At 52.8% G+C, this 15,577-nt stretch overlaps 5 protein-coding genes across 5 annotated transcripts; 1 reads left to right on the forward strand and 4 right to left on the reverse strand.

Annotated features, from left to right (window-relative positions):
- Window positions 1–1,510: 1,510 nt before the first annotated feature.
- RAS1_1 (Ras GTPase) lies at window positions 1,511–2,305 on the reverse strand (the record flags this gene model as incomplete). Its single annotated transcript, XM_051433361.1, has 4 exons — window positions 1,511–1,746; window positions 1,798–2,073; window positions 2,127–2,241; window positions 2,294–2,305. The coding sequence occupies 4 exons, from the start codon at window positions 2,303–2,305 to the stop codon at window positions 1,511–1,513; spliced, it is 639 nt and encodes a 212-aa protein (XP_051293259.1).
- A 1,207-nt stretch (window positions 2,306–3,512) lies between these two features.
- Window positions 3,513–4,536, reverse strand: J4E90_003795 (uncharacterized protein; the record flags this gene model as incomplete). The annotated part of the gene is made up of 4 exons (XM_051433362.1): window positions 3,513–4,137; window positions 4,192–4,340; window positions 4,390–4,407; window positions 4,459–4,536. 4 exons carry the CDS (start codon window positions 4,534–4,536, stop codon window positions 3,513–3,515), a joined length of 870 nt encoding a protein of 289 aa, XP_051293260.1.
- A 103-nt stretch (window positions 4,537–4,639) lies between these two features.
- On the forward strand, window positions 4,640–5,537 carry J4E90_003796 (uncharacterized protein; the record flags this gene model as incomplete). Its single annotated transcript, XM_051433363.1, has 4 exons — window positions 4,640–4,653; window positions 4,870–5,069; window positions 5,166–5,296; window positions 5,346–5,537. 4 exons carry the CDS (start codon window positions 4,640–4,642, stop codon window positions 5,535–5,537), a joined length of 537 nt encoding a protein of 178 aa, XP_051293261.1.
- Window positions 5,538–10,520: 4,983 nt separating this feature from the next.
- Window positions 10,521–12,684, reverse strand: J4E90_003797 (uncharacterized protein; the record flags this gene model as incomplete). The annotated part of the gene is made up of 7 exons (XM_051433364.1): window positions 10,521–11,111; window positions 11,169–11,241; window positions 11,297–11,666; window positions 11,718–11,908; window positions 11,960–12,137; window positions 12,189–12,410; window positions 12,474–12,684. The coding sequence occupies 7 exons, from the start codon at window positions 12,682–12,684 to the stop codon at window positions 10,521–10,523; spliced, it is 1,836 nt and encodes a 611-aa protein (XP_051293262.1).
- Window positions 12,685–13,835: 1,151 nt separating this feature from the next.
- J4E90_003798 (uncharacterized protein) lies at window positions 13,836–14,492 on the reverse strand (the record flags this gene model as incomplete). Its single annotated transcript, XM_051433365.1, has 1 exon — window positions 13,836–14,492. The coding sequence occupies one exon, from the start codon at window positions 14,490–14,492 to the stop codon at window positions 13,836–13,838; it is 657 nt and encodes a 218-aa protein (XP_051293263.1).
- Between the last annotated feature and the right edge of the window lie 1,085 nt (window positions 14,493–15,577).

A 15,577-nucleotide genomic window follows, 5' to 3' on the forward strand; every position in this document is an offset into this window, starting at 1 on the left:
CAATCACTATCCGTCGAACGAACAATTTTCCCGAATATATCGCGAACGCGGTGGGTTGCGTGTTTGCTACAAAGATCAGCGTACTACAGGGATAATGGAGTGGCCACATGAGTGGCTTTCCACCCGCAACAAGGCGCATGCAACGGCGTTGCAACGCTTAGGTGCATATAGCAGCGAGTGAAGCTGCAGCCGAACTGGTCTACAGCGAACAGGCCAAACAAGGTCATCATCCGTGCCGATGCGGGCAGGGCGTACTTCCCGTTTGGGGACACTTTGGGAATAGCCTAAACAGCGGCGGGTGTAAATAATTGCTGAATATCCACATTGTCGGGCCGCGCCTTGATTGCAGTTGGACAGGAGAGAAAATATTTGTCAAGAAGGACCGCAAAGTGGTCAAGTGAAGCGAACCAATCTCCAGGACGTGAAGGTTGAGTTGACGTACTGGGCACGTGCCACACGTGTTGCGGATGCGGCAAGAACGGCGCATCGGGTTCTGGGAAGCAGCCCCAACCTAGTGTTTCACGAAATCATGGCGATCTGCGAGTTCTGGTGTTCGCCCGGAGAAAAGCTCCTGGGTCAGTCGGCCCTAATCCAGTCACTATCGCGTCGCTTTTGAGACACGCGTGTGCATTGCCAATGCCCACTTGCCTCTCTCCTGATCGACTTCCCCTCTTTCAGTCGGGGTGTAGGCCCTGAAACGGCCGTGCAGGGATAGCGCCATCTCTGTGATAGTCTACATCCAATGGCGACGCCCGGGCAAGGCTCGCGAGTCGAAACACCACGCGCTTGTGGCTCCAAGCGGATGATCACTGCGATTGCATCGCCGCTGGTCGCCGAGGGACGTGAATGCACCGCCAGCAGCAGTCGCCATGCAACGTGAGCTGGCAATCTGGATCAAAGGTGTTCGTGCGGGGTGCGACAGCACGTCAAGACGTGCATGAGGGTTGTATTTTGCCGCCATGCTGTAGCGAACGGGAAGTGTTGTGAGCAGAAGACGAGGCTGAGTGGTGATGCGAGTAGAGATGAATTATATTCATAGAAGGTAGGTAAAGTTAAACGACCCTAAAAGCTGTCAAAAAAAAATAATGAAATCTTTTGACTCCCCGAAGCGTGCTGCATGGTGCCTCGCATGGCATGCCGACAGGAGGGAATACAGTGTACCGATCAAAATGCCATAAGGAAATCGGTCTAGATAGATGAACGCGAACACGAAGAGCGCCACCAGATAAGAAAGACGGAGTCGATACCAGTAGTAGAAGTAGGGTGTTCGGAGGCGCATCCAGCAGACGTGAATCCGTTAGCCCGTAATGCGAACCCTAAGTGACAGTATCGAAAATAAGAGGTGTTTGAACGACAGCCCTTCGTAGGCGAAGGTGAGCTGACAGTACGTAACAGTAGCATCGCGTGTTTTCTTCTGCTGGCCCAAGCAGCACCGCCAATGGCCAGGGCGGTCGACCGAACCCAGCGGTGTAGGTATCTCTCCACAACAAGAATCATGGCTTCCATCTCCTTACATGACTGTGCATCCACAGCAGCCCTTCTTCTCGGCCTGGTCATCGGTGTCAAATGTCTGCTTTGTGGGGCCATTTCCGTTTGAGCCAGGGGCACCTGTGTAGGAGGACATTTCCTTGTTGTATCTGCGGATCTCGCGTACGATGTCGTAGAAGGCGTTGTCAACGTTAATGCGGGATTTGGCCGATGTCTCGATGAATTTGCAGCCAAAGTTGCGCGCCAGAGTCTGGCCCTCTGTGCAAGGGTCAGCACGTGCGGGTGGTCAGGGATGGGATGCAAACGTACCTTGTGTCGAGACCTGCCTCTCGCCGTCGAGATCGCACTTGTTGCCAACGACGATCATGGGGAAGTAGTCCTTGTCCTTTACTCTCAGGATCTGTTGCTGGAATGTCATGATCTCCTCGAAGCTCTGCCTGTCGGTTATCGAGTAGACGAGCAGGAAGCCCTCTCCTGTGCGCATGTACTGTTCGCGCATGGCCGAGTACTCCTCCTGGCCGGCTGTGTCGAGCACATCGAGCAGCGCAACCTCGTCGTCGATGACGCACTGCTTGCGGTACGAGTCTGGCGCTGTTAGCTTGCTTTTGCGCATGACGCGGCGGATCGTAATTGCTCACCCTCGATGGTCGGGTCGTACTCGTCTACGAAGTGGCTCTGGATCAGCTGGATAGTCAAACACGACTTTCCGACTCCACCGCCGCCGACGACTACCAGCTTGTATTCTCGGAGAAACTGGCGCAGGTTAGCAGGGGCGCGTGCGGCGCGGGCGGTGCTGGGCGCCTACCTTTGATGCCATTGTGAATGTGAGGGAGGTGCCGGACGGTTACAGGTCGCGGGCGATGAATTAGGGTATAGGGTATAGGTCTAGTAGAGTAGAGCAGAGCAGAAGAGAAGAGAAGGAGGCTGTAGGGGCGGCGATGACGGGCGGCGGGAGTGGTGGCGATGCGACAGGCGTATCGGGGCTGTGACGGGCGGTGGTGGTGAGGTCGTGGCCGGATTATCAGCAGCGAGGGAGATGGCCAGGAGGGTCGTCGCGGTAGAGGAAGACGGGAGAGACGAGCAGGATGATCTCGGTAGCAAAAACGACCCTCTAGCTCCGTCTGGGGCTTTGAAGGAACATGGGCTGCGCTACGCTGACTTCGCTGACTAGGACATGGGCGCGCGCGCGGCCAGAGCGCTAGCCTGCTAGCCCTGCCAACCAAAAAGGACGCCCGCCGCCGCTCCACCACACCAGCCCAGAGTGCTGCACGCGCGAGATGGGCTGCAAGGCGTTTGGCTGCACTGCCTGCACCGCCTGCCATTTGCTGCTGCAGGCCTCTGCGCGCACGCCTGCCCACGTCCGCTGCCCTTCCGCTGCCCTTCACGCCGCGCCAAAACAAAGGCACCTAAAGCGGCGGCACATGTCTGCAGCGCACTGCATGGGCGCGCCTCCGACGCTTCCATGCGATCCCAGCGCCGACGCCCACATGCACGGACGCTGCCCACGAACCACTACTGTGCGCAAGGGATGGTTCGACATGATGCGAAGGGGGAGGCGGCCGCAAAAGACGTTGGCTGTCTAGCCGCACACCGCGTCGCTTTCGCGTTTGCATGTCTCCCGTGCATGTGACTGTCCGAATATGCGGGTGCCAGCCGTGAAGCACACTGATGCCCATGCCAGGAACCCTCAGGTTACGCCCACACGGAACCCTCCCAAGCGGGGTCGGCGGGTACCCTCTGCCACCATCCGCGACCATCGCCCCGAGCACCACGGTGACCGATGCCATCATGACATCCACCGCCCTCGACTCTGTTTGAGACGCAATCTCTGACCTCCATCTAGCCTCGCCCAGGGTCCAGCGTGGCTCGCGGCACAGCTGCTTCGACAAATCTTCGAGAAGCACCCTAGCCGTCGTCTAGTCCCAACATCATCTTCACAGGCATTCTATTTTCACCAAAAGTCCCTGCGTCTAGACACTCAATATATACACTGTGGCTGCGGCATTACTCCCTCGGCTCGCCCTCTACGAGTCCTTGTCAGACGTGTCAGCGTCGTCCTCGCCCTCAACCGCTACGCGCCTCCCCTGAACCGCCTTTTCCACCTCAGGCACCAAACTTTCCATGAACTCGCGGTCGCGTCCGACTAGCGTTACCGTGTTGTGGTCCTTTCCCCACCTTGGGTAGCTTCCCACCTTGACCCCCTTCGGCTCTGCCTTGGCTGCGAGCTCGGTCAGATATCCAGCAACGGCACTCTCAGCCATCGGAGTCGAGATGAGGATCCGCAGCACGCCTTTGCCCTCCGGATCCGTCAGCCTAGGCAGGATGCGGGGCTTCAGCCCGTCCAGCATCGCTTCAAACAATCTAGGCACCCCGGGCAAAATATGGATGTTACCGTTCACAACGCTAACGGGAACCCAAAGCGACTCGCTGACAAAAACCACTTGATCTTCATCTGATTTAGAATCATCGATAGGCAGCTCTACCATGCGTTTCTTGGCTTTAAGCGCTGGAGACTCGACGTTCCAGTCAAAGTCGGGCTGAGACTTGTGCGGCTTCGACAGGCGCTTCATGCGCTGGAATGCTGCATCGTGTAACTTCAACGGCAAGCCGAAAGCCTTCGCTATCGACTGGTACGTGATGTCGTCGTGACTAGACGCCCATTAGCTCAGCGGCTGCGTGGTGTAGCGAACACGCTGCACTCACGTGGGACCAATTCCGCCGCTCGTCACAACCATGTCGTAATTCTTCGACATGCGTTGGACGGCTTCGATGATCTCGCCTTCGTCGTCAGCAATGACTTCGATGCGGCGCAGGTTAATGCCCAGCGAGAAGCAGAACTTGGCAAAATAGGCCTGTGTGACATTAGTCGAGGTACCACGCCGTTCATGCGGCATAGTCTACCGAGTTCGTGTCGACTGTCTATGTTTCACGTCAGCTGCCAGAAATCTCAATCGATTCCCAAATACATACCTTGCCTCCAAGGACTTCATCGCCAATGATCAAACAGCCCGCTGTGTGAATCAAACTCTTCTGTTGTGTCGAAGCCATGACTGATGACGTTATCGATGGACGGAACGAGGCGGCAGAACGATGAGCAAAGTTGGGGATAGGACGAGACAAGTGCCTGGCAACCTGATTCAGTCGTCCGAACATGGATCAAGACGAGTAACTCAGGGGGAAGAGGGTATGAGTAGCTAGGCGCATGAGAAGAAAAGCCTTCTAGAAAGGTGAGGGTGTATCGACTTGACGGTAGTGCATTAGCTAGCGCCATCCGCGACCTCAGGAACCCCCGCCCATAGACCCCGCTAACGAACGTATCCCGCCCGGCAGACTTCCTCAGCCCTACACCACCCCCGATCATCCTCAAACGCCCGTTGCCAGCCTAGGTCTGCTGCATCGTGCGAAATCATGGCAAGTGCCGCCATCACTTCGCTGCTACGCGCGTAATGCTTGGTCTTTCGCTAATACCTCGGCCCAGTCTTCCGAGGCACGACTATATTCTTTCTCTGAGGAGACCAAGTCCAAGCTACGCAAGTTCCGCCTGGGCACCTCGCGCGCCAAAGACCCCCAGGCCGTTATCTGTTCGTATACCTAGGTCTGCTTTTGCCGCAGTCGTTCCTGCCACAGCCTGCCGCGGCCCTGCCCTCTACTATGGCGCTGACGCCCATGCGCGCCAGACGAAATCGATAAGAAGACGCTCGAAGTACGCCAGTCGGACGACGAGGTCTACACCGACGTACAGAGCCTCGCCGATGAGCTCCCCGACCACGCACCGCGATTTGTGCTCTTGAGCTACCCGTTGACCCTCGTACGCCGCGCCCACCATACACATCGCAAGGGAAGCTGAGACTTGATAGGACTCGGGACGGTTATCGGTGCCATACGTCATGCTATACTACCTGCCCATCACATGCAACAGCGAGGTGAAGATGCTGTACGCCGGCGCAAAAGAACTCATGCGAAACACGAGTGAGGTGAACCGTATCATCGAGATCGACAGCGCCGAGGATTTGGAGGAGATTGAAGACAAGTTAAAGGAGCAGAAGTAGAACAGTACAAGATCACGATGCGATGAGAGAGGGTATAGCACGACACATAAGCGTACGCCGTTTGACTACACCGGCTATAAGGACAATGCCACCACGATGTCGTATCCGCACCAGATACCGCACCGGGTTTGGTTCACACTAGCAATGCTTGGTATTAGTCCTTGTTCGTATATACCGACTGGAGATATCTGCGCTTATTTCTTGCTTCCGTCTCTCATCTACAGTGTTATAACACACGTGGTGTCCGTTTCGGACGATCTTGAACGATCATGATGTTGCTGCGTCACAGCTAACACTCGCACAGTCACGATACCAGAACGTCGCTTTCAGATAGATGCGATATCTGCTTAAAGCAGCATCGAGCAAATGCAGAGTGTGTGCTCAAGTCTAGGCGCAAGCCTGTTATCGCATCGTCGGACCCTCACCAATTTGTAACACCTATCGTCTATCTGTACCAGCCGTGTCCAAATCCTTTCACGCCGCACGAGGCACTACGATTGGTCGGCGCCCCCATCTTCCTACAAAATTACATGTGGACCCCTACCAAGCTCAACCACGGCAGAAGACCAACAACGGCAAAAGAAAATCTCCGATGTGCACACCACGCTGCAATGTCTGCATGGGGAAGGTACGCTGACCCTTTTTCAACTTTCATATGTATGATTGCGGCACGTTCTCGTTTGTAGGGATGTTGACAAGTGTGCCCCCTGTCCCCGACTTTTGTGGAGACGTCTTGGTCTGTCGCTTGCGCCGTATACAGCGCTTCGTACCGAACCCTGCAACATCAAAACGTTGAAATATGGGAAACGGATCAATTGCTGCAAGTCGTAGGGATCGGCAGCGAAAGTTTGGCTCGGTAAATTATCTGGTGATGTGTTTGAGAAGACTTTGCGCGCACGGGGGGATACTGCACGCGCGTTGGGCTCTGAGGATCGTGAGGACTGGGTTCAGGAGATTGTGTTCGAAGCGATATGAGCACCCAACTAAAGCGGCCTGTTCCTCGAGTCAACGCGCCTACGACTTCCAACGCGACTTTTGCGGGAGAACATCATGTTACTGTTGCGTTCTCTGCAAGTGTGTCGGCAACGATGGCACGGGCGTGGGCCAGCCTCCACCTTATACTGCGTGGTATAAATCGACGGAATAGATTTCACTCGACGCACCGGTGGAATAACTACGATTCTGCAGCTTCCTCCACGAGCGGGTTGTAAGATCAGTGGTCGCTTTACCCGACGCTGTCACCTTCTTTGCTTTGCGAGCAGCTGGTGATAAGCTTGTCTCTGTATTGTATCGAAGATACGTCATCAGTCGCGTCGCGAGATCACGACGCGTCTGTTCTGGAATTGGACTAGTATCGCTTCTGGAAGCGTGTCATAGTACCGAGCGTGCGATGCGCAGGTCCGGGAAGGGCATGTGCACCCATTGATCACGAAGACTTGTATGTCTGAAACAACAGTATATTCGGGCTAATGTCGATCATCCTCCCGCCAGAGGAACGCGATGCCAGCAGTAAGGCCTCTTCATCCGAGCTTTTTTGTATCGAGCCATGACCTCTTGTTGTTTAAACCATCACGTCTACCCGAAAACCTCTGTGAGTCTGAGCAGCAGAACATGCCTATTCAGAAGCCTGCTCTTGCTCAAGACCGCGTGTGCTCTCACGTCTAGATTTGACACAAGAATCATCATCTCGCGCACCATATGAGCCCTATTGTACTGCCCACCTGCTGCGTTTTCGGAGGCTTGGCCCGAAGCGATAAAGTACGTAAGGAATCGGCAGTGCTATGACACTGATGATACCAAGCAGGGTCAAAGTCCAATGAGTCCCCAAGTTCCTGTACATGGGGATACCAACAACAGTCATCCCACCAGCTGCAATGTATCTGATCAGCGCGACAAATGTCAAGGCTGATGCTGCGTATGCTTCGTAGCTGTCGATGATGTACATGTACGCGGACATGAAGATGCAGATGTTGCTGAAGCCAACGAGCAATGATGCCGCTAGAGGCGACCATATCGACACCGAAGCCTAAAGCCAGTTAGACTCATGAATGTAGATAGGCATGGCGAATGCGTACATAGTCAGTCCACCCCATCCAGAAGAGACCAATAGGCAGTGTAGGTGCTCCAATCATGGCAAAGAATAATCTTGACTCGCGGTGTATAGCTTTGCCGGATCCATCATCTCCATCTTTCTCGAGTTGTCGCACGGTTCTGCGGTATGCCACTGGAACAAGAAGCGCGGAAAGAGCTATGCCGACGAATAAACCCACGAAGCAGATGTTGGATAGCCCCTCATTGATGTCGAAGGTTTCCGCAAAGATGTAAGGGTAGCTGCAAGGACGTTAGCGGTACTTTCGCGTTTGCCGGTTTACGACCTCTAAAAGTCACATACCCATCCAAGAAGGTGAACAATATGTTGTAGACGATCATCAAGTAAAGAGTAAAAGCCACAACGATTGGCTGTGTGCAGAGAAGGAACGGTCGAAGAAAAGACCTGGATAAGAGTTCGCCGATAGAGCCATGCGACGCTTCTGTCGCAGTGAGGAAACGATTGTTCCCTGTAAACTTCCGGAAATGATGAGCTTTGTAGTGCAAGAGACGCGGTGCGAATGATTCTCTTTTGAAGAGCAATATCAGCGTGAAAGTTACTCCGATCAAGATCAATGTTATCCACTCGGTCCATCTCCAGCTGATGTTCTGCTCGTAGCCAATGTAAGCACCTATCACTGGACCTGTGTTTCATGTGTGGTCAGTGAAGCCGAGAAGCAGGTTGGAAACGAATGACTCACCCAAGACTGGTCCGCCGAATGCGGGTATCGCGAACAGCGGGAAGGCGAATGTCTTTTCCACTGGACTCCATAGGTCCCCCACAGAGCCTCCTGCAACCGTGAGAGGAGTGCTAGCAGAAAACCCAGCTAGGAATCTGAAGGCAATCTGGGCCCCAAAATTCGGGGCTAAAGCGGATCCTAGAGTCCAACACGCGAAGACGAGGAGCGAGCCAAGGTAGACTGGATATCGTCCGAGGAGCTCCGAGAGCGGACTACAAACGTGAAGATACGATGTCAGTTTATAGTTTCGACGCAATTCGGTCGTTCAAGTCATACCTAAGTAGGAGAGCTCCAAAGCCGAAGCCTACCAGAAAGAGTGCAGTAGCCAACGACTCCGCTACCTCCGAAACCCCAAACTCGGCGGACGCTCTGGTGAGAACTGCAGAGTCGATGGAAGATGCAAGAGTCGCAACGAAAGCGACAAGGCATACGAGTAATGTCGCACCAATACGGTGTAGGGTTGAGAATTGCTTCGGGTTGTGTTGGTCATCGGGCCCGCTCCAATCAACCTGGTAATACAGCTCGTTGTTACCATCTTCTCTCAGCGTGATGCCCGGAATCCGAGTGAACGGTTCACCTTTATCCAGCTCTTTAGGTAACGCTGCATCCCCCAACCCATGTGCCTCGTCGGGCGAGCGTGCAGTACGAGCAGTCAGTGGGTCTGAGACTTCAGTTACGCGTTGTAATTCTTCCTTCACATGTCGCTGAAGAGCTCTGTGCTGTAAAAAGAACGTCATAAGAGGCGAGAAAAACAAAAAGGTAGCTAAAAAAAGATTATAGGGTATAATCAGAAGACCGTTCCGCAACCTTTTAGGAGCTTGAGGAAACCGCCACGAGCTGCCTTATCTCCGTGACGTGACGCCCGCGAGCCATCATCGGAAAGGTCAGGAAGGCCTCCGACACATAAGCAAAACGCTATGCTTTTAAAATTGGGGCCTCTTCGAATGCTTGTGACGGGAGATGCGAAAGTGGGTTTTCGCTGGAGACTTTTTGTTGTGTTCATGGCTAGAGGCTTGGATTTAGCGTCGCCCATGCTCCCCGAGGCGGCGCTTGCCCTAGAAAGGTGACGGATCTGACGTATGTTGTCGGGAATAATTGTTCATGCCGCGATTGTTTCTTTCAAAGCACGATTGTATGAATGAGACTGGGCTTTGTAATATTGGTGTTTGCATGGAATGCACTTCGCAAGAACCAACCGATAAAGGCGGCTACTGCTTTACGTGACGTGCGCACGAGAAGGTGATCAACAGGGCAAAACCTATTCGGCCGCCCCCATACGCTATTCGGCCGCCCCCAAAAGATCAGATGGAAAGCCCCTGACGTCTTTACGCCTCTAACAAGCTACGTCACTAGGATATATCGCCTAATTAGGCAATCACTGTGTAAAGGTGTTGATTTTAGTGTGAATTTGGGCTAGAGAAGTGCTCAGGGGCCTATCATCTCATCTTCGTAGCCAAAAAGACTAGATGATTACCCTTCAGGCTCGCGCACGCGACGCTACGTCACTAAAAAGACCAGATGATAACTATTTAGGCTCGCGCGCGCGACGCTACATTGCCTGTTTAGGAAATAAGCTTGAATAGGCGAGTATTATAGCCGTAGGGGACCTTTTCATCTCAAGGATTTGCTTCCATCTCATCTGATCTTTTTGGGGGCGGCCGAATAGTGTTAGGGGGCGGCCGAATAGGTTTTGCCATCAACAGTCGTTTTGAGCATGAGTTCGTCAGCTTGTGAGTATCATTTTCTCCATCTTAAGATGGAACTAATGATCTTCAGACGATAGAGTCTTGCGAATGGTCGCAAAAGATTGCTCACCTTTGGTAGACGCGTGCGCGGTCGTGACGGTGTCGGAAACCTCGGTAGCCTCCGCGGAGCAAATGTCATCGGATGTTGCCTTATCATTCTCAGTCATGGCCGCTGCTTCCACTTCATACCAGAAAAAGGCTGAACAGGTCTAGAGCCTACACTAGCTTTGGATCATCTACTTTGCATGCTTGCATGTTAATGTAGGCTGCAGGCCTGGCTTTGAGCTTCACATCGAGCCATAAAGAGTAAGGTTGCACATAGGGTATAAAATCGTCCTTTACCATTCCACAAGCCATGTAATAGTCCAGCAGAGATCTTGAATATACAACAGTAAGTGATGCTCTTGAGATTAAGCCCTTTCCACGTTCTCAGTCTTCGCCGCGGTGTACTCAGCGTTAGATTGAAAGCCACCTTCCGGGAGTTTGTCAAGTTGGTCATTCTCTCGGTCCAAGCTGCGGAAAGTCCAGGCAAAACCAACCCAACCAAGGAACGTAAGGATGGCAATGCTCATGTACAGCCACACGAGCAATGGATCACCAGCCAACGGCACGAAGGCCTGAGCGATGGCAGACGAGAAAGCGTGCGTGAACCAAAACATGCCAGTCACCAAAGATCGCATGTTCTTCGGTGCTTTGGAGAACGCGTATTCAAGTCCCGTAATGCTGGCGAAGATCTCCGAGAATGCGATGAGAATGTATGCAGGAACCTGGGTCCACACTGAGAGATCCGGGGGCTGATCGCAGTCTGTTGGGAACTCTCCGCAAGGCGATTTCTGGTAGATGAAGTGTTGGATGACTGCTGCAACCACCATGGAAAGCATAGCGCAGACGAAACCAGCTTGGATCTTCTTCAGAGGTGTGAAGTTGATACCCCAGTGGGCAAGCCTCGGGTAGATAAATTTGTCGAATATCGGAATGCAAATCAGCAACGTGAATGGGTTCTATGGGCAATTCGTGTTAGAGTTTTTCTCTCGTGTATCTAGGCGTCGAGAACATACCAGGTTATGTACCACATCATTTGGTACACCATTGAGCTTCATGGTGGACGCCTGCGAAACCAGGTTACTGGTCCTTGAAGACGGTCAGCGGGTGTCTTATGTGCATCCAAGGTACCAATGATACGTACATTTGGCCATAAGGCAGCCAAAATATGGGCAACCAGAAGAACACTTGACAGGCCTTGATGCCACGTCGAACTTCGTCCACCCACGCGTCATCGAAAGTCATCCACACTGGCTTGTTGGCGACTTTGCTTGGTTTTGCAGCGTCCCAAATGTTCGGATCAGAGAGATTCTTCCACGTACGCACGGGATTGAGCGAGAAGCGCCCTTTCAGAACCAAACCGTATGTTCTCATGGACTTGACCAGCACATCACCTTGTGGGGGTTTCTTGACGTAGTGCTTGCTGAGGGTGACCATCAGAAGCGGGCAGAGTGCAAAGAGAATAGTTGGTAACGTGAAGGAGAGCCAGAAGCCGACGTATTTCTCGGCATATACTGTGATGGACGTCAGCTACCGCATCGCACGGTTCAACGGATATTGCTTACCCATAGAGACTTGGCCGACCAGCGCACCGACATTGATCAGAAGGTAGTAACGCATGTATACTCGCGAATATGTGATGCCCGGGTCGACTATAACCCGTTCACCATTGGGCTCGGTGCGAATGAAAGCTCGCGGATGGCTGGCCTCATATTGCTCCGCAATGAGCGGAGAGATGCAGCACTTGAAAAAGCCCCTGCAAGTAATTAGCATATGGTTTGAGTGCGTTCCGTGCGGACACACTTACACACCGGTGCCAAACAAAATCAGGCCCAGAATGAACGAAGCAAGAGCTCCTTCGGGATTTGGTCCCATGACCTGGGGGATCGCGGCAATGATGATTAGGATATGGCCGAGTGTAGCAACGGCAATGGCGAAGTAAATCGTCTTGAACTTGCCCCAGTATTCGTCAGCAACCCAGCCGCCTAATGAAAAGATTAGTACAAGTCTTGCTCGGGAACAAAGATTGCACTTACCAACTAGCGGCATAATGTACGAGAAGAATGAGTTGAATTGAACAAGGCCTGTGCTAGCACGCTGGCCCATTCCAAGGGCTCCTGGTTGACCGTCGCCCGCAGCGCCAGCTTCAGGGAAGGGTCCTGACGTGGGGAGGTCTCTCTGGATGAAGTTGACAAAGACGGCGGTTGTTCCGTAGTAAGCAAAACGCTCACACATTTCTACAACACCGATGATGTAGACTAGTAGTGGGTTGGTACGTCAGCGCATGGTACATGAAGACCCTGTAGAAAGGATGTACGTACTCATCCAATTGACTTTGCCATATACACGACGAAGCTTTCCCCAGTCTTCTTCGGTAGGGTATTGCTCGCCATTGGGGCCAACAAGACTCTCGGAAGTTGACACAAACTTGTCGTGCTTCTCCAAGCTCGCACTGCCCCGTGTGTCGTTGTGAAGACGAGGTGCATTCGCCAATGCGGCGTCAACAATCTCGAGATTTGCCCCTGTAGACATGGCGGGTGGTGAGAACGTGATTATCTCAAACGCTCACGCCGACTCGCCGGGTTATATAAATCTCTTTGGCATCTTCCTTCGGATTGCGAGCTGCCTCATTCAGCAAAGTCGTGGCACTGTATTACCATTCACAACGTTCTCGGCACCAGACAATCTTCCCGGTACCCTGATCGCCCAGAGATAACTGCCTGTGCAAGGCGCTCGGTACTCGCTCGAATTCCATCCTACGTTCTTGGATTTCTGGGTATCTCGGATAAGCGGTTGGCGCCGAGCGATGCTAACGGCTGCGCCGTTCTTGAACGTTTGTGACCTGATCTTGGCAGACATTTCGATACCAGGCCAAGCAGATAGCACCCAATGAAAAGCAAAATGAGGTATGAAGGGGTTGTTGGCCACCTGGTAGTAAACCAAGACGGTCGAACGTCCAAGATCTGACAATATCTTGACATACCCTACATCGCGACCTTCCTCATCAAGCAATGTGGCAACCCTTATCCTGAAGATCAGCTTCGTTGAATATTGCCCAAGTGACCTCGGCAGTGTTGAAAGCTTCCATCATGTCTTGCTGTTGCTCCTGGGCGTAATGAAGCCTTCGTCACAGCGGTCTGGTTGAGCGGAAGCTAGCCTGTCAATGACCGACTCGTTCGGACGGCTGCGTCGCCATGCATCGGGCCTTGAGAATCAAGGAAGGAGGTGTGAAGGAAATCATCGGCATAGCTACTACCATCCTGAAAGAAAGGTGTGGACTGGTCGCGGTGTCCTTGTTCGAGCGCCAAGCACGCCCCGCCTGGACTAGGCAGCTTTTGGCTATCGCCCCCTCTCTTTCCCCACGCACCTCCAGCGCTGCGCAGCGTTCATCTCTCACGCACTACTGAAGCTACCCATCGCAGACCGATCATCACTTCTGATTGCGAGCGATAGATCTGTAACGGCCACCTTTACATTCCTTGCATCCCTAGCAAAGACCCTGGGTCACGTTGATGACTCAATAACTAAAGAACGGTCTCGGTGGTACGCTTTCACTGACAATAATTGCTTAGGAAGTTTACGATTATACTGATCAAGCTTATCTCTTCGCCAATCAAGTTGATTCACATCAAGTTGTGTCGATAGTCCTGCCTTATCCGCCACATCGCTCCTCCACCGCTGTATCATGATCGTTCCTGACTAGAGCGATAAGCAAGCAACTCTTGTTCGGTTTGCCTCAGCTTCTCCCTTTCAGATTCCAGTCTCTTTCTCCGCTGATCGTTCGAGCCCTTCTGCGAATCCTTCTCCTTATCGTAAGCCAAAGGATGGTTTACAAGGAGCCGAATCTTCCAGTCTTCAAATAACACGTCTTTCGCAACTCTTTTATTCCAAAGCAGTGCATTTACTACATTCTGCATGCGCTCTGCGCACGTCGCATCAGCATCAGCCTCGAGGCCTCGGTGGGGTTTCAGGGCTTTGTTGAACTGAGCTGGCCCTCGGAAGCCGCTCTTGCACCGGTCGATTAAAGCTGAGAAGATTTCGCGGCACGTCGCCTCGAGCAGTAGAGAGTCGTACGCTTCTGGTCGAAACATCCTGGCTGCGCTTGAATTCTCAGGATCCTTGATGTTTTCGAGATTTATCATGGCCAGGACGAGCTTTCGTACCCAGAATTCGGCATGCTGTTCTACATCTGGGATCGAGACATCAGAGCGAGGGTCTATCTGAGGCGCTCGCTGCACCCGACGCCGATATTCTCGAGCGTTATCCCACCGACTGCTGGTAACAGGGGCCGGTACAGTGCGATTGGGAGTTACAGTGTTTTGGCCGAGTGGTGAGAACATCGTGGGTGGAGGTAAACTGTGTATGATTGTGGAGGATGAAGTTCGCAGCGTCTCTGCCCTGCAAGTCGGCAACTCATTTCAAAGTGCGGGCGGCATGTGAATGTTAGTATGTAACATGAGGCATATGCTGATCATTGACGGTTCAGTCGCTGCTGGTTAGATGCGGAACCTGCAGATATTATGCACGTAATGATCTGGCAAGTACATTCATGTTCTGGTGTCTGAAGCACTGCAACGCAGTGAATTTGACGAACTTGATGGTTGTGAATTCCGCTATGTCATTGACGGCGCCCGCTTCCTTGAGCTCCTTACGATTAAACCAGGCTTTCATAGCGTTGGCGCTGTGCCGCACTGCCACACAGTGCATTCGGTCCACACTAGGAACTCGTTATCACGCGCATCTGATCTTGAACCTCAACTCCAAAAACAGGTGACCAGAAGTTTAATACCTTTTCCGCTACCCCAGAACCACCAAGGTTCATCCGAGCAAGACATGTACTAGGGATGCTAAAAACATCAAGCATGGACGCAGGAACAAAGGCTCCGTACCCCTCATCACGTCCTAATACACCATCGCGGATAGAGCCTTTGGAAGGCTCTTCGTCTGTACAGTTCACGGCATCAAGGCCAGTGCAGCTACCGCCACCGTCCTCTTCTCTCACACAGCCAACTCTGTACGCAGGTCAACACATGTGGGATTATCCGTCTAGAGATGATATTGGATCACAATGTCATCCAGGGGCCGCCGCGGAGAACAATTTTGGCAGAACCCAACCGCTGGCATACTCGTACAAGACCTTCATGGGCGATATCCAGTCTAGTGAACAGCACTCTATCGATATGCCCGACCATAATGAGTATGTTGGGCCAATCATGGATAGGGAAAGAAGAGAATATGGTTTTGCACGATCACCACCATACCCCTTGCACGGTCACGATGTGAACGAGCATCCTAAGAGCGCTATGTATGGTAATAATAGTGGCTTGATCCGTCAGCCAACGGCAGAAGACTTCCTTCGATCTGATCATCCGCTCCCTGCACCGCCGGCTGAAGAGTACGACTCAGACCAAGATCTTCCAATCAT

The sequence above is a fragment of the Alternaria incomplexa genome, assembly GCF_024043165.1.
Source record: "Alternaria incomplexa strain BMP 0042 chromosome Unknown scaffold_4, whole genome shotgun sequence".
NCBI classification, from domain to species: Eukaryota; Fungi; Ascomycota; class Dothideomycetes; order Pleosporales; family Pleosporaceae; genus Alternaria; species Alternaria incomplexa.